The sequence below is a fragment of the Leptidea sinapis genome, chromosome 23 (assembly GCF_905404315.1).
Source record: "Leptidea sinapis chromosome 23, ilLepSina1.1, whole genome shotgun sequence".
NCBI lineage: Eukaryota > Metazoa > Arthropoda > Insecta > Lepidoptera > Pieridae > Leptidea > Leptidea sinapis.
This window is the reverse complement of record NC_066287.1, coordinates 5,500,340-5,527,724: the sequence shown is the minus strand read 5'-3', so window position 1 is coordinate 5,527,724 and position 27,385 is coordinate 5,500,340. Positions and strand designations below refer to the sequence as shown.

Genomic DNA, 27,385 nt, shown 5'->3' with positions numbered 1-27,385 from the left:
ATCTCCTGTGCGCTCTTTTCGCCTCCAACTCGACTCTTGACGACAACGGAAAAACACCGCCGACCATCCGCGGTGTCAGAGCTCTATGCCTGAAGTACAGTTCAGACAGAAAACTGTTAGGCGAGCTCTGTTTTCGTTGGACGTCAGGAAGTCGAGCGGGCCGGATGGCATTTCTCCAATCGTGCTTAGAACGTGTGCCCCTGAGTTGACGCCGGTGCTAACGCGTTTATTCCGGCACTCTTATTCCAAAGGCGTAGTCCCTGACTCATGGAAGTCAGCCCTTGTCCATCCGATCCAAAAAAAAGGAGACAGTTCGGATCCGGCAAACTACAGGCCTATTGCTATTACCTCCCTGCTCTCCAAAATCATGGAGAGCATAATTAGCCATCTGCTCTTGGTATACCTAGAGGGTCACCAGTTGATCAACGACCGACAATACGGGTTTCGCCATGGTCGGCGGCAGGTGATCTTCTGGTATACCTAACACATAGATGGGCTGCGGCTATTGAAAGCAAGGAGGAAGGCCTGGCAGTTAGCCTGGATATAGCGAAGGCCTTTGATCGTGTATGGCATAAGGCGCTCCTCTCTAAACTTCCATCATTTGGGCTTCCCGAGAGCTTGTGCAAGTGGACCTCCAGCTTCCTCACTGGGCGCAGCATACAGGTCGTTGTCGACGGACATTGCTCGAACCCGAAGCCCGTGAATGCTGGAGTGCCCCAAGGCTGTGTGCTATCTCCTACGCTGTTTCTTCTGCATATCAATGATATGTTGGACACCTCCAACATTCATTGCTATGCAGATGACAGCACTGGTGATGCCGTATACACGGGCCATGCACGTCTCTCTCGGGAAATCGTCGACCAGTGCCGGGAGAAACTTGTCTCTTCTATCGAGTCCTCTCTTGAGAAGGTCGCGAAATGGGGTAAATTGAACCTTGTCCAATTTAACTCCAGAAGACTCAAGTTTGCGCGTTTACCACTAAAATGAACCCCATTTGTCGCATCACCGCTCTTCGACAACACTTCCCTAAAAGCCTCGCCTAGTATCGGAATACTGGGTCTCGAAATCTCGAGCGATTGCCAATTCCGTGGCCATCTGGAGGGCAAAGCCAAATTGGCTTCAAAGAAACTGGGCGTCATTAATAGAGCACGGCAATACTTCAAGCCGGCCCACATTCTAGCGCTATACAAAGCGCAAGTCCGGCCACACATGGAGTATTGCTGTCATCTCTGGTCTGGCGCACCCCAGTATCAGCTCGATCCATTTGACCGCGTGCAACGCAGAGCAGCGCGAATTGTCGGGGACCCAGTACTCTGTGAACGGCTGGATCACTTGGCTTTGCGTAGAGACGTCGCTTCATTGTGTGTCTTCTACCGCATTTATCACGGGGAGTGTTCCGAAGAGCTGTTTTACCTAATTCCTGCCGCCGAATTCCACCTTCGCACGACACGCCACAAGTTAGGATATTATCCTCACCATCTGGATGTGTGGCGGTCCTCCACAGCGCGGTTTACAAGGAGCTTTCTTCCACGTACTACAAAGCTGTGGAATGAACTTCCTTGTGCGGTGTTTCCGGGACGATACGACATCGGTACCTTCAAAAAAAGCGCGTACACCTTCCTTAAAGGCTGGCAACGCTCCTGTGATTCCTCTGGTGTTGCAAGAGAGTATGGGCGGCGGTGATCACTTAACAACAGGTGACCCGTACGCTCGTTTGTCCTCCTAAATAAAAAAATTCCATAAAATAAAAAAAAAAAAAAAAGATTGATAGAGTCAGGTGACAGTCCACGAGCATCTTAGTATCCTTGTCAGGGCGGTAATCTGCCAACTATTTCGTTCACGTCGAGGTCCTCTGACCACACAATATTTTGAAGCACAAATCAAGTGTTTTAATAAAAACTACTTTTGATGCTGGCCTGAGACTGTAAAAGAAGAAAATAAATCTATTTCTTTACAAGTTAACATTTAAGCTTAAACTCGGTAAGCTAGACATAAAAACGCATAAAAGGCATTTATTTTCTCAAAATTCGGAAATGGCTCTGAGAGAGAAGAAGCGGCGCAAGAAATTCTCCCAGCATTCCTTTTTTGCTATTTTTTAAATAAAATATATATTATTGTACTGTCATTTTTATTGCTATAAAATAATCATAATCTAGTCCCAGGCTGTCTGATCACTTAGATATTCAGCTGTGGAGTAGTAGTACCTCCAATTCGTAAAGTGAGTAAGCTCACTTACTAATTGGGGGTTCATCTTAAATTTACATTGTGTACAAATGAGCATAGTAATTGCTCCCACGTAAACTGCAATTCTTCTCGGATCTGTTGCACTTTTTATTTCCATTAAGCGAACATGTCCTTCAAAGAAATGTTTGTATTACACAACTGATTACGTCACTGATATTGGACTGATTTTTAATATTTTATTTAGGACATTAAGAGACGAGACGAATAGGTCGTTATGCTGGTGGTAATTGGTACACCCTACCAATTACAATGCAGTGCCGCTCAGGATTCTTGAAAACCCTAAAAACTCGTCACCTTGAGACATAAGATGTTAAGTCTCATTTGCCCAATAATTTCACTAGCTATGGCGCCCTTCAGACCGAAACACAGTAATAATTATATATAACTTCTCGGGAGAAATAGGCGCCGTTGTGGTAACCATAATCTAGCCGGCATCCTGTGCAAAGCTGCCTCCCACTGGTAATATATTTCGGACACTTGGAATTTGTTCAGACATTTAATTAGTCACATTACAAAGCGAGTAACATGTAATCTAACGCCACAAGTTAGGATATCATCCCCACCATCTGGATGTGTGGCGGTCCTCCACAGTGCAGTTTTCAAGAAGCTTTCTCCCTCGTACTACAAAGCTGTGGAATGAGCTTCCTTGTGCGGTGTTTCCGGGACGATACGACATACCTTACCTTACCTTCAAAAAAAGAGCGTACACCTTCCTTAAAGGCCGGCAACTCTTGTTATTCCTCTGGTGTTGCAAGAGAATGTGGGCGGCGGTGATCACTTAACACCAGGTGACCCGTACGCTCGTTTGTCCTCCTATTCCATAAAAAAAAAATCTTATTAAGTTTTACCTCGGGGTGACCTCGTACATGATGTTAAATAGATCGTCCATATCAGCGTCTTCACCGAATCCCAATTCACCAGACACATTTACGATAGGCACTTCAAATTGTATAACATCATAATTTTCAGTCACGTCTTGAGGGGAGGAATCTTTGCTGACTGTCTGTGTTGTTTCATCATATTCTGGATCACTTCAAGTACATATTAGTGTTGATCAAGATATTACAAACACAGTTATAATAACAACATAAATTGAATAATTTGTACCAAAATCTTGTAGTCTTCTAATACATAGAACTGGAAATTACGATTGTTTAACAAATAACGAAAAATATTTTCTATTCCATGACGCACATATAATGGCTGTGTTTAACGAAATTTTTACCACATTGTTTGGGTAATTTTGCCTTTTAACCTAAGTTGGCTGCTAGGAATCGGCGAAGAAAAGAAAGTTCTCATGCGTTTGATTAGTATTTTTGGTATAAGAAAATGAATGTATTTAGGTTGTAACCTACCACTGAAGCAAAAGCTCACAAGATTTTATTTCTCAACAATGTTGAGTTGGATGAAGGCAGAGCAGGACCGATCGTCGTGGAAATCTTTGGGGGAGGCCTTTGTCCAGCAGTGGACGTCTTCCGACTGTTGATGATGATGAGTGTTAAGCTTACCTTTCTTCTTTCATTTCGTTGGACGTTGCGGCGGTTGTCTTTGCTGTGTAATATTTAGTGTTTGCTGTGGAGGATCCAGACGTATCGTCGGTTATAGAGTCGGGGAGAACGGCCCAATAGCCACCAAAAGTCTCACCAAGTTCGTATACCAGCAGCTGGTCACTATCTTTGGTACATGACTGAAACAGGCTCTCTTCTGATGACAATTGTATCACTATAATTATATTGCTTCCAAATTCTGCCCTACAAGAAAACAATCCCACTCTGTTATATTTTATCACTAAATTTACGGATAGATAACATTGTCTTGACGCCAAGACGTACTTATTCATCACTCTGACAGTGGCTTTAATGCAGTAATTAAACACCAGGAAAATAAAAGTATTTTGAACCACTTTCAGACGTACTCGAGGAAGATATTGATTACTGCACACGTATTAAGGACTGCAGAATATGGCTTAGATTTTTTATGGAAAATGAGAGACAAATGTGGTATAGTCTCATCTGATGCTATCACACAATAAGGGGAGGTTCCCGCACAACGCCAAGCATTGCCACAGAGTACAAGCCCCGGCGATCAAGAAGCTCTGCGCTGCAAGCGCGGCGGACTTACGGATATAAGGGTATGGTCTTACGGATATGAGGGCATGGCCTTACAGATATGAGGGTATATACGTAAGGCCAAAGTTACAAGAAATGTTAGTGCTGTGACTCAGTTTCAGCGGGAATCAGTCGATAATGTTAAAATATTAACACACGCATCACAAATTATACATATCACAACAAATAGTGTCTTCTACATACAATACCAATGTTATTTTGATGCTATTTTGAGACTTAATATCGCTATATTACTCCATATTTTAAAAATAATCTATTTTAGGTCCGGCTTATTATTTTTGTCTAAAACAATTCAACTAATGTCCCTTTTTGGAACCCACTGTTTTTTATTATAAGAGGAGCAATATCGAGCAGGTCTGCAGGTCTACTGGACAGTAGGTGGTCTGTACTGCCCCTACTCTCCCGCATGACCAGTTCGAGAGTTGCCAGCCTTTTTGGTAAAAGTACTCACTCGTTTTTTTAACCCATGTTGTGCCCCTGAGCTGGAAACAACGCGCAAGGAAGCTCATTCAGTTTGGTTGTACATGAAAGGAAGTACACCACATATATGGTGATATAATATAAGTATGTTACAAGCGGGCGCGAGGCGGAAGGGAAGACACCTGACGAAATATATGACTGAGCAAAGTAGAAATTAGTGCTTAGATGGTGCCTAATGTGTGCATAAATAATATTAACTATTATTGACCAATTTAAACAGTAGATGATGACTCAACACAAATGTTTATATAGTTCTACATAGTGGAGCCGCGGAAGCTTGTCCTAATAAACATCAATAACTGTTATTGTACAATATGTGCATTTAGTTTGTCTGTCCAGCTTTTGAAGTGCACATTAAAGTAATTCCAAGTTTTGTTGTGATTTATATCATAATATTTTATCCTAGCAACTTTAAAGTGAAATTATCTCTATTCATGGTTCGAATACATTTGAGTTAATTTCATTTGAAAATATCTCCTCTATTAACCTTATATTATATACAGAATCCCAACTAATATTATAAATGTCAATGTAAGTTTGTTTGTTACGCTTTCACGCCTAAGCCACCGAACCGATTTTGATAAAATTTAGTACAGAGATAGACTAGAGCTTGAAAATTGACATAGGCTACCTTTTATGGCGCGAAAAACCTACATGGGGATGAGGTGGATGGATGATAAAAAAACGGGAAAAGAAGTTCCAATGTCTGGTTGTAAATTGAAGAGAAAATGTAAAACAAACATAAAAAACATAGTGACGAATTGAGAGCCTCCTCCTTTTTTTAAGTCGGTTAAAAATAAGTAATGACCACTAACGCGGTAATGTTGACCTTGACAGGCTCATAATATGCACGAGTCATGTATTTACGAACCTTACGCTGATGCCACAGCTATATGGTGTATCCAACCTTGTGAAATGGAGAACTTTTGAGTTAGCCTCCATTACACCTTTGCCAAGAAAAACAGAAGGAATAACCTTTCGCCGACAATGCTCGGACATATCTTTCTGGCTAAAGAATTTCTGCCTAGCCAACGATCCTTCCATACACAGAGAGGCTAAAGTTAATACAATAATTATTATCACACTCATTTATACGGTCTGACCACTGACTGACCATTGCCATCTAGATTCAGTGATGTCGTCGCACTATGTACCTACAAGGCAGGGGTGTGCATATCATATAGGCATTTAGGCAGTGCCTACCTCCTTAAGAACATAAATAGATATAGCACTTGTGTTAAAGTTAATTTAGTTTAATTTGTTCCCGTTATTTTATTACCAAAGTTCTATTAAACACCCAGTTATAAAAAATTTCCTTGCACTAGATACTAAATACCTACGGTAAGCAATCTTTGCTTATTCCAAAGCTCAACTAGGGCTCGTTAGATCTACAGATCTACCTTGCTAAAAAACCAATGCACGCCCCTGCTACTAGGTGTCATACAGATACATTAATAAATAAAAATAACCTACTATTGTAATAACTAATACTTACTCGACTTTGTTTATTTTTATTATTATTGTTCGTTAAATATGTTAGCAAACCGTATTTGTATACTAAAACTACGAGCTATATTATTACATTATGAAACTACGAGCTATATTGGCCACTACGCTCGAGATAATAAGTAAAGGTACATTATGAAACTCCGAGCTATATTGATCTCTATGCTCGAGGTGGTAGATAAAGGTACATTATGAAACTACGAGCTATATTGATCTCTATGCTCGAGATGGTAGGTAAAGGTACATTATGAAACTACGAGCTATATTGGTCACTACGCTCGAGATGATAGGTAAAGGTACATTATGAAACTACAAGCTATATTGGTCACTACGCTCGAGATGATAGGTAAAGGTACATTATGAAACTACGAGCTATATTGGGCACTACGCTCGAGATGATAGGTAAAGGTACATTATGAAACTACGAGCTATATTGGTCACTACGCTCGAGATGATAGGTAAAGGTACATTATGAAACTACGAGCTATATTGGTCACTTCGCTCGAGATGATAGGTAAAGGTACATTATGAAACTACGAGCTATATTGGTCACTACGCTCGAGATAATAGGTAAAGGTACATTATGAAACTACGAGCTATATTGATCTCTATGCTCGAGGTGGTAGATAAAGGTACATTATGAAACTACGAGCTATATTGATCTCTATGCTCGAGGTGGTAGGTAAAGGTACATTATGAAACTACGAGCTATATTGGCCACTACGCTCGAGATGATAGGCAAAGGTACATTATGAAACTACGAGCTATATTGGTCACTTCGCTCGAGATGATAGGTAAAGGCACATTATGAAACTACGAGCTATATTGGTCACTACGCTCGAGATAATAGGTAAAGGTACATTATGAAACTACGAGCTATATTGATCTCTATGCTCGAGGTGGTAGATAAAGGTACATTATGAAACTACAAGCTATATTGGTCACTACGCTCGAGATATTAGGTAAAGGTACATTATGAAACTACAAGCTATATTGGTCACTACGCTCGAGATGATAGGTAAAGGTACATTATGAAACTACGAGCTATATTGGTCACTACGCTCGAGATGATAGGTAAAGGTACATTATGAAACTACGAGCTATATTGGTCACTACGCTCGAGATATTAGGTAAAGGTACATTATGAAACTACGAGCTATATTGGTCACTACGCTCGAAATGATAGGAAAAGGTGAATTATGAAACTACAAGCTATATTGGTCACTACGCTCGAGATGATAGGAAAAGGTGCATTATGAAACTACAAGCTATATTGGTCACTACGCTCGAGATGATAGGTAAAGGTACATTATGAAACTACGAGCTATATTGGTCACTACACTCGAGATATTAGGTAAAGGTACATTATGAAACTACGAGCTATATTGGCCACTACGCTCGAGATGATAGGCAAAGGTACATTATGAAACTACGAGCTATATTGGTCACTATGCCCGAGGTGGTAGGTAAAGGTACATTATGAAACTACAAGCTATATTGGTCACTACGCTCGAGATGATAGGTAAAGGTACATTAATGAAACGAGCTATATTGGTCACTATGCTCGAGGTGGTAGGTAAAGGTACATGGGTAATCGAGAGTGTAATTATTTATGCACACGCGTTTCATACGGTGCTCTTGAACTGAGTGCAGAACACAATACGAGGAAAAGACCTAATAATCCTGATACACATAAACATAGATTACAACAGTAGCTAATATTTACTATTCATCTAAATTGAAGATAGTCAATGGATGTATCTAATAATTTATAAAGCGGTATTTAAATTTATACATTACCCCTTTTTAAAAATGCTGCTTAGTAAGTATTTATTATTATTAAAATTTATAATATTTCGGATATAAACGCACACATGTTTATATCTTGAATTATGAGCCTAAAAGCAATCTAAGTAGATGTACTTACGTTACGGGCAAATGTGTTGAAAAAGTAGATTGTTAACCAAGGGTCGAATAGGAAGTCGTAGCCCGAGTCGGAATTGATTCTTTAACCCATGTTAAACACTCTACGTTTCATTTCGAATATGAGGAAAATAAAACTAGTTGTTTCTCTAAGCACAGATAAGTATCCCGCCAATTTATGTTGACTTTTTAAATTTTAAATATGGAACTCACCGCGTAATTGTTGCGGCTTATTCCGCTCAAAGAAGTTAGCGCTAAGTTCACTGTTGGCTGTTTGTTCTATTTTTAATGTTCATTCCGGACCTTAGGTGGGAAGTAATTTGTGTGAGTTTTTCCCTCTCTATAGAGGTAAGCAGCATTTTCCACCCAATAATCAGATTAAAACAACATTACTTTCCGAGTTTGAGCAATGAAAACAAATTTACGATAGTTCCATTAAGGAATTTATCAAAACGGAAAACAATTTTTTTACTTATATGGTTTACTTATCGAAAGTTCTCTCACTTGATAAAGAAAAGTACATGATGTAATAAAGGGCTAGGCAAAAGTTTTTAATAATAAGAACGCAGTACATTGAGCCGGCATTAGACAATGATGGGGGTCGACGGTCGCCGGTCGCGTGACCCGCAGCTCTCGACGCGGGGTGACGCGCTGCGCGGGCGCCGATCGCGACTCGCGGGGAGATGACATGCCAACAGCTCTTATACAGATACAAGAAAATTATTTAATTTACATGTTTTCAATTAGAATTTGAAAAAATACCAAAGTAGAGTAAAACCCACACTGCTATCCACGGGTTACAAGATGAAGTTATTTTTAAAGAACTGCAGCTGAAAGTTTTTTTTTTATGAAAATAAGGGACGAGATGAGTGGGACGTTCAGTTTATGGTTATTTATACAACCTGCCCATTACAATGCAGGGCCGCTCAAGATTATTGAAAAACCAAAAAATTCTGATCGACACTACAACTGCGCTCGTCACCTTGAGACATAAGATGTCAAGTCTCATTTGCCCAGTAATTTCACTAGCTACATCGCCCTTTAGACCGAAACACAGTAATGCTTACACATTACTGCTTCTGGGCAGAAATAGGCGCCGTTGTAGTACCCATAATCTACTAAATCTGGTGCAATGGAGCCTCCCAATAGTAACTTGTACGAAAAAGAAAGTGCACTTTTATGGTTTTTAACATTATTGATCAATAAAAACAAGAATTAGGAAAGTCTGGCCAATTCCGCGATCATCAAGAAAACAAAGCCTAAAAAAAATTGGCACGGCAATACTTCAAGTCGAGAATGTGGACTTCTAGCGCTCTATAAAGCGCAGGTCCGGCCATATTTGGAGAACTATTGCTGTTATATCCGGCGCACCCTAGTAGTGAGACTGGTTACCCGAGTTGATACTGGGGCATTAGAGCTACTCTAATTTGTCGGGTACCCAGTGCTCTGTGAACGGCTAGATCACTTGGCGTTGCGAAGAGACGTTGCTTATTGTGGGTCTGTATCTCACCTAATTCCTACCAGCGAATTCTACTTTCGCACGACACGACACAAGTTATGATATCATTCCCGCCATCTCCGTGTCTATCGTCCACAGAGCGGTTTTCAAGGAACTGTCTTCCACGTACAACCAAGCTTTGGAATGTGAGATGTCTTGTGCGATTCAGAACGATACATCGGCACCTTCGACTGTCAACGCTTCTGTAATTCCTCTGGTGTTGTAAGAGAACGTGGACGGAGGTAATCATTAAACATTAGGTGACCCGTCCGCTCCTTTGTCCTCCTCTTCAATAAAAAAATGACATTATAAACTATTTCAAAAATCCATTATTATTTTTTTAATTATTTGTGAGAATTTTGACCCCTTTATGCAGTATGGACAATTGAACCATTTTTATAAGCAACATAATTATACAACACTAGCTGGCCCAGCAAACGTTGTATTGCCGATATTAAAATCGCGATACAAAAGTAACTGTTGTTCGTAGATGGGTGAAAATTTGAAGTTGTATGCATTTTTTAATGCTGACTCATAATCAAACAAATTAAAAAAAAAAGTCAAAAAAATAAAAAATAAAAGTTCGTGTGGACCTTAACATTTAGGGGGATGAAAAATAGATGTTGTCCGATTCTCAGACACACCCAATATGCACACAAAATTTCATGAGAATCGGTCAAGCCGTTTCGGAGGAGTTCGGTCCCGCACACCGTGACACGAGAATTTTATATATTAGATTTAAAAAATGATCTATTTGGTATTCATATCTCATTTATCCTTCCAAATTTAAAAATGCGAGACGATAAACAATACTATTTCAATACATATTTTTGAAATATTATTCAACTTGGCTTGCAGATTATTTTAAAAACATAACCGTTTTCTAAGTTCTCCAACCATGCATAACAACTAGGAACTTCTTTCAAAGAACCTCAAAAAAAATCACAAATGAAGCAGGCTAAACGTATTCGAAGCAAACTTATAGTCGTTTTTTTATATGTAATTAACACATATTATATAATATGTCCGAGGCGCGGACTAGTAAAAAAATAAGGACTCCGTGTCACCTTACTTAACAGTGTAGCACCAAAAAAGCCGATTAACGTGTAAATACATAGCCCCACGCACACACTTACACAACTTCAGGCCGATAGGCAGCCATTAAGAGAATTGTCATCGTCTGTGACAAATCAGTTTGCGTCTCAATAAAATATTTAAAAATGTCGCCGTGCGTTGTGAAAAAGTGTAAAAACGATATACTATATATGTATTTGTAGCCATATATGATTATTTAAGGGAGAAAAAATAGCTCAATAAATAATAAAATAGCACTAGCATAACGGTGCTTCACTTGCTATCACGGCGCGGATTCCTTCTTTTTTTACTCGTCCGTGGTCGGAGGAATCTATAAGTCGTGTAGATTGTTGTTTGTGAGCATAACGCACAATTTTATTTGATCAAATTTTTAATTACTTTTAAATTCTTTCTTAAATTTGTTACATTTTTCTATAGCTTTATAGCTATGAACCTTATTGGTATGAATATTGTGATTCATGTAATGCCAATCACAGCAGGGCACGTAGCTCGAGCGAGGTCGAGGCACACTCTTTTTGTTTGGGAGAGGCAGACAGTTCTTTTGCGAGTTGGGACACATTTTTTTTTGGAGATCCATAGCAATTGATCATTTTGCTAATTGCTGAGAGTATATTTATAAGGTCGAGATAGAGTATATTGAGAGGTTAGATAAATGTAAGATCGCTGCCTTGAACGCGATGCTGGGTCTTACTGGTGATTTTTCTATAGAAAATATTGTGAAGTGACATACTGTTCAAAATAAATTATAAAACTTAGTGTAAACCTTGATAATTATGTTTTATGCTCGCATTTTACCCTAATGTCACACGCTAAGCTACAATTACTACTAATAAAAATAATAATTGTAATCGCGTTCAAAATACAATGATTTATTAACTCTAACAGGTCGTCCTGGCACCACAAGTAGCACCCGTTCACGACTTGACGCATGAAACATTACCTTCGCACATATTTGAGGGAATGAGATGATCCGGCACACGACACCGCCGCTAGCAATACCATTTTAGTGAGTATGACGAATCGTGAATCGTAGCATACACATGATAACTACAAAATTACGAATATAATGGTTACAAAGCAAGCCCATTATACGATTCTATCAATCAGTATTCTCCACCGAAACTAAATAATTATTTTTTGGCAGTTATTTTGTACCGTTTATTTAATAAATTATATTACAAATATTTTTATTGTTACCTAATAAACGCTGATTATTTTGGTCAAAAAAAAATATTTATTTACCAAAAGATGTATTTCCTTTCTTTTTTTAATCATAAATATTAATCCTTAGGCACGGACGTGTAAAAAAATAAGGACTCCGTGTCACCATGAAAATACATCACAGAACAGAAAAAACTAGTAGAAGTGGCATCATGTCATTTTACTATAGGAACCGAAAAAACTCACACATATAGGTATCTATTAAATATTACACTTAATTCCGGCTTTATGATAGGCCTAAATTCACAATCACGAAAAGACATAACTACAAATTGATTTACATCAATTTCGAACTTAATACATTTACGCTAATCTCATATTCTTAGTGATGATGACAACCTCAGAACTTTTCTTAAATTGCGAATAATAACATATAAAACCTTGAAGTAATAGTAACTCTGTAACCATAGTCTGTAGATTTGACTTCTGTCAAAATACCTAGTGTTGTAGGAGAATGAATAAACATATCTAACAAAAAGAAAACTAGAAATGATAATATGATATATTACCAATAAAGTACGTCGCAAGCTAAAATAATAATAGGCCAATATTTTTAGGTATTCTTAAAAGGATGGACAATATCTATCGTTATTCTGTATTAACCCAGGGGCCAGTAAGACATGAAATTTTATAAACGGTACTGCTTCCATACGTAACGCGCGTGCGGAAAGATAATTTCCAAAACAGCAGTAACGAATGATTAATAAAAATAGAAGTTATACGTACTGATGAAGTACTAATAATCTTATTAGTCTTATGGTATATACTAGTTTATAATATGATGTACATCATAAATGCTACAATGATGGCAAATATTCCCAGAATTCATGGTTTTCGTTCATCTATTTTTTACAATTAATTCTATGACGTATTTCCACTCTCCATGATATGATGAGATTTTTCTTCTACTCCAACACGACTCAACCTTGTCGGTGGAACCTCAATATATGCCAAATATTAAAATTTGATCAAAAAAAATTGTTTGTCTATATTTAAAAATTACCGTTTATTTAGTTTAAATGGGATCTTACACATAATTCTGAAATAATAGTTAGCTGTACGTAAGAGACATTTTTTTTTTTTTTTGTTTTGAGAGGAGGAAATACTGTTACGTATTTACGCCCCGGAACGGGGCGTAATATGTCGGACTCGAGTGTCCGCGTAAGCGGACGCCCCATACCGACTAAAACCTCCTCTGTGCTGTTAGCAGCCCTGGCTTTCACAGCGAAGTAGGACGTGGGCCGTGGAGGCCGCAAAGACTACGCAACAACAGTCGCGGGGCGTCTCCTAAGGAGACTCGAACCTCAGACCGGCTGTGTGCTTGTGGCCCTTAAGAGACAATTAGAACTATTAATTTGAATTCATCGTAGTCTCTCTTGTACACAATTACAACAACCATATTATAACATTTTGCTTACATACACCCTTATCTTATTATAAAGATAAAATTTTTTTCGATAAAATTATATCGATATTTACATGCATGCACTTGTCGAGTAACAAAATATTTTTATTATTAAATTAATTATTTTAACATAAGTTACGTCGATTAAACGTAAAAAGTAAACGAACCATGCATCGCAATATTATGTTTCGTTATATTATGGTATATTTTGCAAAACACATAAAAAATATTAATTGTATTTAAATCGGAAAATTTCATAATTTTGATAATAATAAAAAATGATAGTAAATTACTTCGTTGAACATATTTTTATTGCGGCTACGATTTCTACAGTGAAAAATGGCACAATAAGACATATTTGTATTTTTTTAAAGATATGCTTCACTTGACATCAAATGACTGGTCTCACTTGAGCCTCGAGTAGGTACATTAGTACAGAATAGTGGCGACAGGGTAACGCTCACATGCCACTTCCACTAGTTTTTGTTTTGTTCCGTGAAATACATAGCCCCACGCACACACTTACACTAATATAAGCCGATCAGCCGCCATTATGACATCTGCCATCATCTGTGACGGACAGTGACATCCAGTGTGGCCGGAAAATAAACAGGGACTTTACCTGAAAAATTGGGTAATCAATCTAATGGTGTTCTAAGTAGATAAATCATAATCTGTTTCAAGATGCAGATTTATGATAACAGGTATGTCTTAACCAATATTTTTTTAAAGTAGTGTGGAACACTAGTTCAATACAAGTATCTTTCTCATCTTTGATCTGGTGCATCCCAGTATCAGTTCTAAACATTAAATAGCGTGCAACGCAGAGCTACTCGAATTGTCGTGGAGCCAGTAATCTGTCAAAATTTCCATCACTTGTATATTTACCTAGCAACCAAATCACTATAAAGCACATAGTTATATTTTGTTCTCTAAAAATGTACTTATTTGATACCACGTCAGTGGCAAACAAACGAATTTAAGAATAAATTCGTCATATTTATATCAATTATAACAGGGGTCGGCAGACTTACCAAACAAATGACCCAAATATCAAGTTCGTAGATTTCTCCCACGCCTAGATTTCAAACGAACGCATACAGGTCAATCCATTCTTTGTTGAACTCACGATTTCCATCCTCTATTTTCATTTTCTTGTTTTTTTTTAAGATGAAGCCGAAGCCATTTATCATCATCATCATTTCAGCCGGAAGACGTCCACTGCTGGACAAAAACCTCACCCAAATATCGCCATGGCGATCGGTCCTGCGCTGCCCTCATCCAATCTACTCCGGCGATCTTGGTTTCTTTTTTACTGGTTTAGCGCCAATAACTTATTGTTAAATAATCATAAAACCAAATATATTAAATTCACCGCGCCAAATGTCAAAAATGTAGATGCGAATATTTTATTAAATGGAGAGGTGGTATAACCAGTGGAATCTGCTATATTTCTTGGCATTACTCTTGATTCCAAATTGCAGTGGCGCCCCCATATTGAAGGATTGGCGAATAGGCTTAGTTCTGCAGCATATGCGGTTAAGAAAATTAGACGGTTAACTGACATAGATACGGCGAGATTAGTATGCTTTAGTTATTTTCATAGTATTATGTCCTATGGTATATTGTTAAGGGGCAGTGCGGCCGATATTAATACTATCTTTGTGCTGCAGAAGAGGGCTATTCGCGCGATTTATAACCTAGGTCCTAAAAAAATCATTAAGAGAAAAATTTAAAGAAATAAACATTTTGACTGTTGCTTCTCAATACATTTTCGATAATGTTTTGTATGTTCATAAGCACATTGAGGAATTTTTATAGAAACTGTGACATTCATAATGTTAACACGAGGAACAAACATATACTTATTATGCCTACTACTCGGTTGGGTCGAGTTAGTAAGTCTTTTGTTGGGCGATGTATATGCTTCTACAATATGATCCCAGAAAATGTACAAAACAAATGTGTTACGAAATTTAAAAGAATTGTTAATAAACGTTTGTGTGGTAAAGGTTATTATAGCATAAACGATTTTCTTAATGACACCACCGACTGGGAATAAAGCGAACACCCTCAGGATCTTTAATTATAAATGTTTATTGTACGATATTACATTGTAATCCATATTTTATATTTAAAAAAAAAGCCCGCTGAGTTTCTTGCGCCCATTCTTCTCAGGTCTGAGGCAGTCTCTTTTAAATGGATGGTAGATTTTGACGTTCAATAAGTGATTTTGAATCCTATTTTGAATAAAAATATTTGAATTTGAATTTGAAAAACTTGACCAGATCGTCGGTCCATCTTGTGGGGGGCCTACCAACAGTGCGTCTTCCGGTACGTGGTCGCCATTCAAGGACCTTACCGCCCCAACGGCCATCTTTCCGCCAAGCTATGTGCCCTGGTGACTGCCACTTCAGTTTTGCAATCATTTGGGCTATGTCGGTAACTTTGGTTCTCCTACGGACCTCCTCATTTCTGATTCGATCTCGCAGGGAAACTCCGAGCATAGCCCTCTCCATTGCTCGCTGCGCAACAGTGACTTTCCTTATAAGGCCCATAGTTAGCGACCACGTCTGTGTTCCGTATGTCATCACTGGCAACACACATTGGTTAAAAACCTTCGTCTACAGATACTGTGGTATTTTGGACGAGAAAATTCTTCGGAGCTTTCCGAACGCTGCCCATCCGAGTTTGATTGGACGAGTGACCTCTGTCCCGAAATTGGACCTGCCCAACTGGATTATTTGTCCAAGGTACACGTACTCGTCAACAATTTCGAGAGTACACTTCCCAACTGTTACGGGAGTAGGTCCGACATGGGCATTAGACATGATCTTTGTTTTGTCCATGTTCAGTTTCATTTTCATCTCATAATGCATAAGGCTTAAGTCTTCCATGGTCTCTGCCATGATTACCATATCGTCTGCGAATCGAAGGTGAGTGATGTCTTCGCCGTTGATATTGATGCCCAGCCCGTTCCAGTCCAGAAGCTTAAAGACATCTTCCAATGCAGCGTTAAACAGATTCGGCGATATAACATCGCCTTTACTGACTCCCCGCTGCAGTCGGATAGGCTTCGAGAACTATTCCGCGACACAGACTGACATACATACCACACAAACACTACAACGCTTCGATATATCGATAATCAATGTGGCACCTCTGAAGAAGAAGAAGTGAGAGCGCAACTTGACGATGACTGTATATAGGGCCCGGCTACACGCTCCGTCCTGTTGAGGTAATTGATAAGGTGTTTTATTTGAGCTAAGGTGGCGTAGTTAGGCAGTGAGTGAGTTGTAAAAAAGAGCCATACAATCCTATGGCAACAGCCGTATGCCGCTCGCGGGCGCGTCGCGCCCTGAGTTAGAACAAAGATACTGCAAAAAATACATGGACATAATTTTTGTTATCTGGTATCCCCCGTAACTGCACATAAACTAGCATATACAGTGCGTTCACAGTTATTTTACCTCTAGCCGTTAGGTTAGCTAACCTGATCGTTATATTGCCATATTTAGCTTCTATGACACCCTTTAACGACAAGTTAAATTTTACGGTATTGATGATATTTTTTTTTCTTACAATATAATGATTTGAACGTAAAGTTTGTAATAAGATCTTTCATTATCGGGACGGTTGAACGAATTTAAATTTATATTTGGAGTCATTACAGAAATTTACTTACCAAATTTTAATTTATTCTATGTAAAGGTTAATTTTCGATAATAATTACATCAGTGTGATATATTTATTATTATAGTCTATTTTTCCTAACTTCCTAACAAATGTGGCGTAGAGAGAACCAGCTCCTACCAAGAGATTATTCGTACAGATGAAATTGGGGATCATCGTACGCATGAACGACTGAAGTTAATGGTTTTTATACAGTGAATGAAAAGTATCGGGTAGAAGAGTAGAAGTAATATGACAAGTTATTTTAATAGTTTTATTATTCGGATTCCGATGATAAAAAATATACCTATCATTACCTATTAAATATACCCGTCATTTGTTATTGTATTAGTTAGTTACACAGTAATAACCACAATATATTCATTCGGATAATTATCTTAATCGGAAATAAAGTAATCTATTTGCGTTTTAGGCTACCTGTCATTCATAGCTATCAAACGTTTTTCACGATATTTCACTTTCTCACAAGAAATAGTAAAATATAGTTTCGCACAGCATTTTTTCGTAGGTAGGTATAATTTTCCATAATGTAGTACGACCTCCACAAAAATTATATCAATTTTTAACTCTGCTAAGAGTTTCCCCAAAGTCGGTACCTCCTTTCAGACGGTATACATTTCAAGTATTTTATTTCATACTGCACACAGATCAAAATCATCCAAAATATTTTGTTTTTCTTGGATGCGTTTTTTTCTGGGCGTAGAAATTTTTTGAGAAGTGGATGCAGCAACTTCGCCTTCTTTAGTTGTGGTGCTTACGGTTTTTTCATATATTCCTGAAACAGTAAAAAAGTTTTATTTTATAAAGCCTATTTCATTTTAAATTAAAAATAGCTGTGTTTATATGTAGAGAGCTATTTCTTACCAATAATGTTCCTATTTACATTTTTACCTAATCGTATCAAATGCTACCAAACGAAAATTGTAGTTCTAACTAAAAAAAATAGAGGCCAGCTTGGCATTTATATTATTTATTTATTTAAATTAAAACCACTCAAGGCGAGTTATACTAATTGACAATGATTACTCTATTAAATTATGAAATCATATAATATATTAAAAAAATATATAAAGGACATAGAATTTGTATATCAAATTGAAGCAAATGATTGATTATATTACTATAAAAATAAAACATACAAAAAACATCACAAGATAGTTACTGTACTCGCAAGAACAACAACAAGCAGTCTAACATTTATGGTGAGAGAAAATCAAAGTTGACGCGACAGAAATTATGTACTGATGGCGGTAACGCCAGGATATCAAGTTTCCACTAAAATTGGGAAAAATACTAAAGACAGGTAACCCTAATTTATATACCCGTCACGGCGGCAACTCGTTGACGAACATTTCCAAATGGAATTAAAGGAGCATTATTTTCTTTTTCTCTTTCACAGAAATCACGCACCGATAGTATAATATTTCTTCCGCTACTTTGAATTCTTTTCGGCATGCTAACAGATGAAATATCACAAATATGAAAGAAAAACGCTAGGAACTTCACAGAACGACTGGACAGGAACACCAACATAAAGAAAACATATAATGACTTCTGTCAGAGGTAAAATAACTGTGAACGGACTGTAGGTGCTTCACTTGTCAATATCACGGCCCGGAGTCCTTCTTTTTTTACTCGTTCTTGCCTGTCACTGTCAGTATATTATTACCCTTATCTATGCATTCTCTTTGGACTTTGAATGAGAGTTGAGACTTGAGAGCTCGTTAGAGCAAGTGTTCTGTCAAAGACGATGTAAATTGTAAATACTAGTATTTACCTACCTAGGTACGTAATAGTTTCGTGGTTGAGACTTGAGAGTACATTTGGATTGAACTGATTGAATTGAAAAAATAATTATTTAAAATAGGTTTTAGACTTTTAGCAACCAGCATTCAACATGCCTATAACAGAGTATATCGCATCACTATCACAGAACCCCTATTTCGGGGCTGGTTTTGGATTGTTCGGTGTTGGGGCCGGAGCGGCAATTTTAAGAAAAGGTTTTCAGACTTCTATGATGTTATTTAGGAGACATTGTATGATTACTCTAGAAGTACCGTGTAGAGATAAATCGTATCAATGGCTACTTCACTGGATTACACAAAAAGGTGCACGTAAAACACAGCATTTAAGTGTCGAAACATCATTTCTGCAGAAAGATACAGGACAAATTAAAACTAAATATGACTTTATACCCAGTGTTGGCCAACATTTTTTCAGGTATTTTAATTGCCTCCAATGCGAGGGTATCGATTTACTTAAATTAATGATAATCATTTTTGAAACGAAAGCTTTTTTTACCCAGGTATCAAGGAGCATGGATTAAGGTTGATCGTACCCGAGAACAACAAACTCTAGATTTACACATGGGCATACCTTTTGAAACTGTGACTTTAACATCTTTTGGAAGTAACAAACAATTATACTATGATATTTTGGAAGAAGGTTAGCCACTTACTAGGTTGTTACTTCCATTGACTGCATATTAATTTTGTATGTTTCATTAATTTTTAAAATACATTGTAGCTAGAACCATGGCTTTGAAGCAACATGAAGGCATGACTGTCATGTATACTGCAATGGGATCAGAATGGCGGCCATTCGGGCATCCCCGGCGTAGGAGACCATTGCATAGTGTAGTTCTGCGTAATGGATTAACAGACAAAATATTAGCGGATTGTTTGGACTTTATTGAAAATCCTAGTTGGTACACTGACAGAGGAATACCCTATAGAAGAGGTGACTATATGTATTGATAGACCACTGGAATATTGCTTCCTTAAGGCAATTTCCTTCAAGTTCATGAGTGTGTGTGTCACCTAATGGTAAGTGAGCACCTGTTAAACTCCTTTAAACTATCTGAGTACACATATCAAAAATATTATTCAAATATTATAATAAGAAATGCAGGGGATTTCATTTTATATTAATTTCTATTTTATTCTTATTTCTTGTGTTGACATCATATGTATCTTTATTCTGAATGTTTAATTCCTTTTATTATAAACCATCCATATACTGTGGTGGCCGAGAAGTTGACGTCCAAAGCTAAAATTTGAATTTGGCTCATTTTATTGGCCAATGTTCTGGTAAGTTTTTAAAAATAGAAGCCATAGGCCCCATTTTATTTTATTTTTGATAACTTGAACATTTTCATGAATTTAGCTGGAATCTTATCTTGAACTTACAACTCAATTCTAAACTAGTTCCACACTGTCTAAACTAATCAAAGTTTCTTATGTGGTTATTGCAACTATAGTTAATAATTATCAACAATAAAATTAACAACAAGTGTTCAAAAAAATTAGAAAAAGTCCTGAACCACAATTAGGTGAAAAAAGCGGATAAAAGGGGAAAAAAATTATTATCTCCTAAACTACACAAAACTGTAGAACATACACAGGGGTGATTCGGATACTCATCATCATGAGGCTTTCAAATTTTAGCTTTGGACATCAACTTCTCGGCCACCCTGCATTGTTATAAATGAGTTGGCATGCAATTGTATGATTACCTATTTGTTTAAAGTGTTTTCTAAGGGATTCTCTAGAATTCAGATTAAAGATGGCCCTAATCACTCTTTTATTGCAAAACAAATATTGTTTTGCTATCAGCTGCATTTCCCCATAGCAAAATTCCATGACATGATGCTATGGAAATAATTGAAATAAATCAATCTCACTGTGTTAGTTTCAGTAAGATGTTTAATCCTTGGAATATTCATTTATATTATTAATACTAGTATTATCCTAATAAGTAGACGCAAGGAATAATGAGCATTGTGGTTGTGTCTGCCATTTAATATTGTTGTCTTAATTTATTTTTTACTTTCTATCTCTGTGGAGGTTCTATACAGGGGGCCCATGTACATTGATGAGTATGGGCAAGTCTGAAACTGCAAACTGGCATGTCTTGCAAACATTAAAAAACTTCCGGATTCATTCCCGAACAGAGTACTATAACTTTTATTAACTGCAGATGTAGATTTTCTTGTCACTGATATTGATGACATTGTTTGTAATAACAGATCTTTTTTCTTGATTTTATAGTTTCAAACTTACCCGTACTGACCAATCTACATGAGCCATTGTGTATAGTGACTACCAGATAAACTGATAGGCCCTTAGTATTTATTTAAGTAAATATAAATTTCAGGTTACCTACTATATGGACCACCAGGATGTGGAAAATCATCATTTATAATGGCACTAGCTGGTGAACTCGAATATAATATTTGTGTATTAAATCTGTCAGAGAGAGGTCTTACAGATGATCGGTTGAATCATCTTCTTAGGTATGCTATACACACAATTATTTATTTATTGGAAAACAAACAGCTTAAGTTATTTACACATTGTAACACATAATTTATATTACACAAGCCAATAAAGTTTCCACTTAAATATAAACAAAGTAGGAGTGAATATAATACAAAACATAACGATTTGATATACAATTAAACATAAGGGGAAAAAAGTACAAAAAAAATTCAAATGAAACAAAATATATCAAATTTATAGGTTGGACATATTATTTATTTATTGGTAATCAACAGTGTTACAGTAAACGTTAATAAACAATAATATATAACATAATTCTTAAGGCCATTATAGATTACTCATATTGACAATATTATTTTACAATAGTTTTACAACAAGATATATTACAGAACAACTGCCTCTTTTGTTTCTTATTTACTGTGTGTATGTTTGTGTGTGGGTGTGAAAGCTTATGTGTGTGGGTGTGGTTAGTTGATAACAATATGTATAATATATTTTAAACAAATGAGTAAGGCACTGCTTTAGACTTGTGTAATTTAATAATTTCATGCTTCAAATTATCCCTTTCTAACATGAAGATATCTAGAATATCATAGTTATTATTGTAATTATTTTGAATCCTGCAAATAATCTAGTTTTTATAATAGTTCGTTTTGGTATGTGGTGCAACCAGGAGTTTCATATGACATGTTCTATATTGTGGTACATGAAACGATAGGGCACTTAATAATTCAGAACAGTTTGTATTGCCTGACAATAAAGAATGTAGAAACATTACATCTTGTTGGTTTCGGCGGAGTTCCAGTGGGTCTATATTAAAAAATCTACATGCTTCATCGTATGATGTGTAGGGATGATATGCTTTGTAACATAAATATTTTAGGATTTTTTTTTGTACGGTTTCAATTTTTTGTATGTAAGTTGTATAGTGTGGAGACCAGATATTTGATGCATATTCTATTAGACTTCTAACAAGTGCCAAATATAAAAAATTTATGCATTTGATATTATAAAAAGTTTTACAGGTACATTTGAGAAAGCGCAATTGCTTAAGGGCCTTATCTTTAATTATGTCCATATGATGAGTTAAAGTCATTTTATAATCTAAGTATATTCCCAAATCTCTTACTGTTGTAGCTGATTTTATTAAGTGATTATCTATTTTATTTAAGGATGCTTAAGATATTCTTTAATTTTATTAGCAAATGTTCGACAGCTGCTATGAAAAATGTCTAAGTGACTCATCTATACCATCTATATATTTTGTATAATGTGGGTTCCAAGCAGTCGAAGCATATTCTAAATACGGTCTGACATAAGCATTACATAAAAGATTAAAAGTATGAATATTTTTGAAGTCATTTCCCTGTCCAATATAAAACCAAGCATTTTATAAGTTTTTGCTGTCACATTGTCTATATTTTTCAAATAAGAAAGCGGAATCTAGCGTGATCCCAAGGTCTTTTAATTCTGACATCGTTTTAAGGGGTTTATTGTTTATTTTATATTTGATTAAAATTTTTCCTCGAAAATGTTATCATAGAAAATTTGTCAACATTGAGGGATAGGATAGTTTCCTAACTCAATTAAATCGCTTTGTATTTTAACACAGTCATATTTTTCTTTTATTATTTTAAATATGTTGGTTTCATCCGCATAAAGTAAAATATTAGAATTTTGAAAAGATTGCAAAACATCATTATTAAATATATTAAATAACAATAGTCCAAGGTGAGAGCCCTGAGGAACGCCAGATGTAACAGGGACAAAACTAGAAATAAATCCTTTAACAGCTACCGCTTGTGTTCTGTTACGGAGATACGACTCCAACCATCTTAGGAGGTCTCCTTGAATACCGACACGCTCAAGTTTAAATAATAGTCGAGCGAAATTTTATCGAACGCCTTTGAATAGTCGGTAAAAGTTGTGTCTACCTGGAATCCATTGTTTAAGGCATCCAATACTTCATTAGAAATTCGCAAAGGATAGTTTCCGTCGAGCGTTTATTTATAAATCCATGTTGCTGTGTAATAATTATTAGTGGTCGTAATAAAGGAAATAAAGTGTCATAGATTATTTTTTCAATTAATTTTGGGATGACCGATATCTTTGAAATCCCATGATAGTTTTATATATTATGTCTGTCTCCACTTTTAAAAATGGGGACATTTAAAGACATTTTCCATATTGACGGTAAACAACCTGAATGTAAAGATTTCCTAAAGAGTATATCTAAAGGTATTGAAATTTGTCTACTACAAGCCTTCAGTAAAATTGGGTGTAAATGATCAGGACCACTTCCTTTGGATGGGTCAAGTTTTAACAATTTATTTTCTACCTTATCACATGTAATGTCTATTGTTCTCACAAAAGGTTGAGTATAGCTTATTGGTAAGTAATCACGGCTAAATCTAGTATTAGAATCGGCTGTAAAAACAGAGCTAAAGAATGTGTTAAACAAATTAGCTATCGTTTCTCCGTCTAATCCAGTATCATCATCATAGTACATAGTCTGGAATACAATTGTTTATGAATAATAAATACTAGTTACCATGTTGAAAACTGTCATGAAATTAATGGTTTTTGGAAAATCTTTGTAGTGTAGCACCACAGCAATCGATAATCCTCCTTGAAGATATTGATGCAGCATTTGCGTCCAGAGAAGACACATCAATGCAAAAAGCAGCCTATGAAGGACTTAACCGAGTCACATTCAGTGGTCTTCTCAACTGCTTGGATGGTGTGGCTTCAACAGAAGCTAGAATAGTTTTTATGACTACCAATTACTTGGAAAGGTAAGCATGATTTGTATTGTAACCATTGTTCTTTTAATTTGTGTAGAAATATTGAATTTATTAAAATACCACAGTATTTTATTCTGTTTTTGGGCAGCCAACTAAAACTTTCAGCTGACTTAAATTGTTATCAGGGCCCATTAGCTTATTCTGCCAACAACACTCCACCATTGAACAGGTCTAAAGAGTTCCCGACATTTGCTTAAACAGAAGATATACTGTACTGCAGCTTTTCTAGATGTGCATCAGGCTTTTGATAAAGTGTGGTACAAAAGATTTCTCTGTAAAGTAAAAATGTACCTTCCAGACTGTTTCTTTGGACTTCTAAAATCAGATATTAGACAAGACAAAATAGGTATACCAGATCAAGTAGATGATGCTCTACAAATTATGATACGGGGTCTCCCAGGGGTCATTATTGGAACCATATCTGTACATTATCTGCACTGATGTTACAACCTTTGCTGATGAAACTGCTATCTTTTTTTGTATGGAATAAAGGACTTACGAGCTCTCGGGTCACCTGATGATATGTGAACACCGCCGCCCACATTCTCCTGCAGTACCAGAATACGCGCTTTATTGTATCTATGTCGTATCTTGTCTTGTCTTGTCTATGTTAAACCCGAGGTAGCCTCGACCACTCTACAAACACAGCTCAATAAAATAGACCAATGGCTAAAGAAGTGGAGTGTCAAAGCTACCACCTACAAAAATCTGTTCAAATAACTTTCACAGTCCATCATGGCAACAGCTCCTGTATCATTCAAAATCAAAGCAGCAATTTTTAAAATAAGATGATTGCGAAACTTGATAAATAGTGGGTCATCTTTGAACTGCTGGTGATTAAAATTACCGAGATTGAATTGAGTGGCTGAAGGTTATTAATTAAATGAAGACTTTTGTGACTATTGAATTGACAATCATTGGGATACCTATTATTTGTTTAGCAGTTACCTATTGTTTTTTCACAGAGCAGTGATTACTTGTGAACAATGTTCCAATGGGGAATTATCAGAGTCACTTTGTAAAATAGTTTTCTAACAACTGACAATCTGTAAATGATCATTAAAATACTGTTACGAAGAAGATCTTATCAAATTTTCGCGAGTCATAAATTTCGATTGTAAGAGAATCTCGACCTTATGACTGACATTTTAAGGTCGAGTATGGCATAAACTGCTGTTACATAAACAACCTGTTTACTTGTTTATTATGACTACCTTATTCGACACTTAAATCCTTAGGGTATATATAGTAGCGCACTTGAATCATTTATTCAGTCAGTGTTTGAGCGTCCCTGGAGAACATTCGGCGCGAGTATAAGTAACTAAGTACGAACCTCCTAACAAGTGTTCCAGTCACTGATGGCTGGAATATGTAGATTGTAGATAATAAATTAATTTCTAGAAGTATTCAAATTCAAATATTTTTATTCAAAATAGGATGTGACATCACTCAATGAAAGTAAAAAAAAACAACCACCCATTCCAAAATGAATGCCTCAGGCCTGAGAAGAATGGGTATAGTAGGCTTGTCCGAATTCAGCTGTATTCCTGACACGTAACAATATATAACCTAACTTTTGTAATTGTTCATGATATTTCATTCATTTTCAGACTAGATCCGGCATTGGTAAGACCTGGTCGGGTTGACATGAAGGAATATGTAGGTTATTGTGATGAGAGTCAAGTAGAACTCATGTTCCTAAGATTTTACAAAGATGCTGAACATGCGAAAACGTTTGCAAGAAAGTAAGTATCGCCATTATTTCATAATAATGGCTCTTTGTATTATGCGCTCCTTGCATTGAGATGGGTGATGACATTATTACCTACTGGTCAAGACCGCCAGAACGCGTTGGTTGAGGGCAGGACCGATCGTCATGGCGATCTTTGGGGGAGGCCTTTGTACAGCAGTGGACGTCTTCCGGTTGAAATGATGAGGATGATGATAAAACGTGGTCTCGCTTCTAGCGACAAGTTCAAACTGGTTGAACTCACCTGATGTTGACCGCTGGTTGGAATTCAACAGTGATCACTCACAATCTACATGATAGGTTCCTTATGACCGCGACACAGCCACTAACTTGCCCGCTACTGTCGCTGTGTGTTTGATATCTCGTGACCACGCCGGCGAGTCAACAAGAACAAGCACTAAAAAAGAGTCAAGCTTATTTTCATTGTGTTTATTTGATAAACTTGATATGTTCGTATATTGTGTATATTTTGTAAAATAATAAAGCCTTTTATTCAACTAAAAAGGTATTTTTCAGCTGATTCCACTCCTTCCTGTCTTTGGCAATCCAGCTCCATGTCACTCCTGCAAATTTGGCCAGGTCAACCTAACATCTTTGGTGGGGTCTTCCCCTGTTTCTTATGCCAGTCCTAGGATACCATTCTGTGACCTTTTTCTTCCACTTCCTCCTTCTACCCATATGCCCAGCCCATTTCAGTTTCCTGAAATTTGTTCTTATGTATCGAATCTATGTGCTTTTCCTGATGTCTTCTTAACTGACTCAGTCTTTTTTTCTTGATCCCCTTCATGCTTCGCTCCATTGAGTGCTGCCTCTGCCATATTATGTTTTTTTTCTTAAAGTTCAATTGAGTGGCCCATATTTGGCTTGCATACATCAATACAGGGAGAATTCATGTGTTGAATACTTTAGATTTAATTGATATGTGCAGTTCTTTATCTTTCATTATTTCTTTCATGCTCTAATATCTTTTCCCACCCTCTTAATTGTAAATTAAGTTTTATATTGTTCTAACAGGGTAATGGAGACGAAGAAGAACGTGAGTCCAGCTCAGATCCAAGGATATTTTATGTTCCACAAACATTCGAGCCCTGTCGAAGTTCTCAATAATATTGACGTAATATGGACCCTCGGATAATCTGTGATAGCTTAAAACTAGAAAATAAATTGTACATAGTCATGTAGATATCAATAAATATTGCTTTATAATAAAACTATTAACTAATCATGCGGTTGTTATTTATACTTTGGGGAAAACAACTAAAAATAATCTTAAGTTGCGGCAAACACATTATCCCGCTAAGCTGATGCCTTAGATATTTTTTATATCTAGATAGAGCCTCTTGCTGTTGGACAAGGC

The 27,385-nt window shown here is 36.8% G+C and overlaps 2 protein-coding genes across 3 annotated transcripts in view; one reads left to right on the top strand and one right to left on the bottom strand.

Annotated features, from left to right (window-relative positions):
• Positions 1–5,901, bottom strand: part of LOC126971348 (uncharacterized) — a 31,845-nt gene extending 25,944 nt beyond the window's left edge. Inside the window, exons 1-3 of one of the 2 annotated variants that reach the window (XM_050817603.1) lie at positions 5,725–5,901; positions 3,753–3,995; positions 3,093–3,275 (exon numbers count right to left, since the gene is read on the bottom strand). In XM_050817603.1, coding sequence (XP_050673560.1) covers positions 3,093–3,275; positions 3,753–3,995; positions 5,725–5,897 — 599 coding nt within the window. In that variant the 5' untranslated portion in view covers positions 5,898–5,901. The remainder of the gene's footprint in view (positions 1–3,092; positions 3,276–3,752; positions 3,996–5,724) is intronic. The other variant, XM_050817604.1, reaches the window with a different exon arrangement.
• A 13,069-nt stretch (positions 5,902–18,970) lies between these two features.
• Positions 18,971–27,251, top strand: LOC126971409 (mitochondrial chaperone BCS1). Its single transcript, XM_050817723.1, has 7 exons — positions 18,971–19,414; positions 19,500–19,639; positions 19,721–19,933; positions 21,350–21,488; positions 24,075–24,269; positions 25,889–26,023; positions 27,043–27,251. The coding sequence occupies exons 1-7, from the start codon at positions 19,092–19,094 to the stop codon at positions 27,161–27,163; spliced, it is 1,266 nt and encodes a 421-aa protein (XP_050673680.1). The 5' UTR covers positions 18,971–19,091; the 3' UTR covers positions 27,164–27,251.
• Positions 27,252–27,385: the final 134 nt, after the last annotated feature.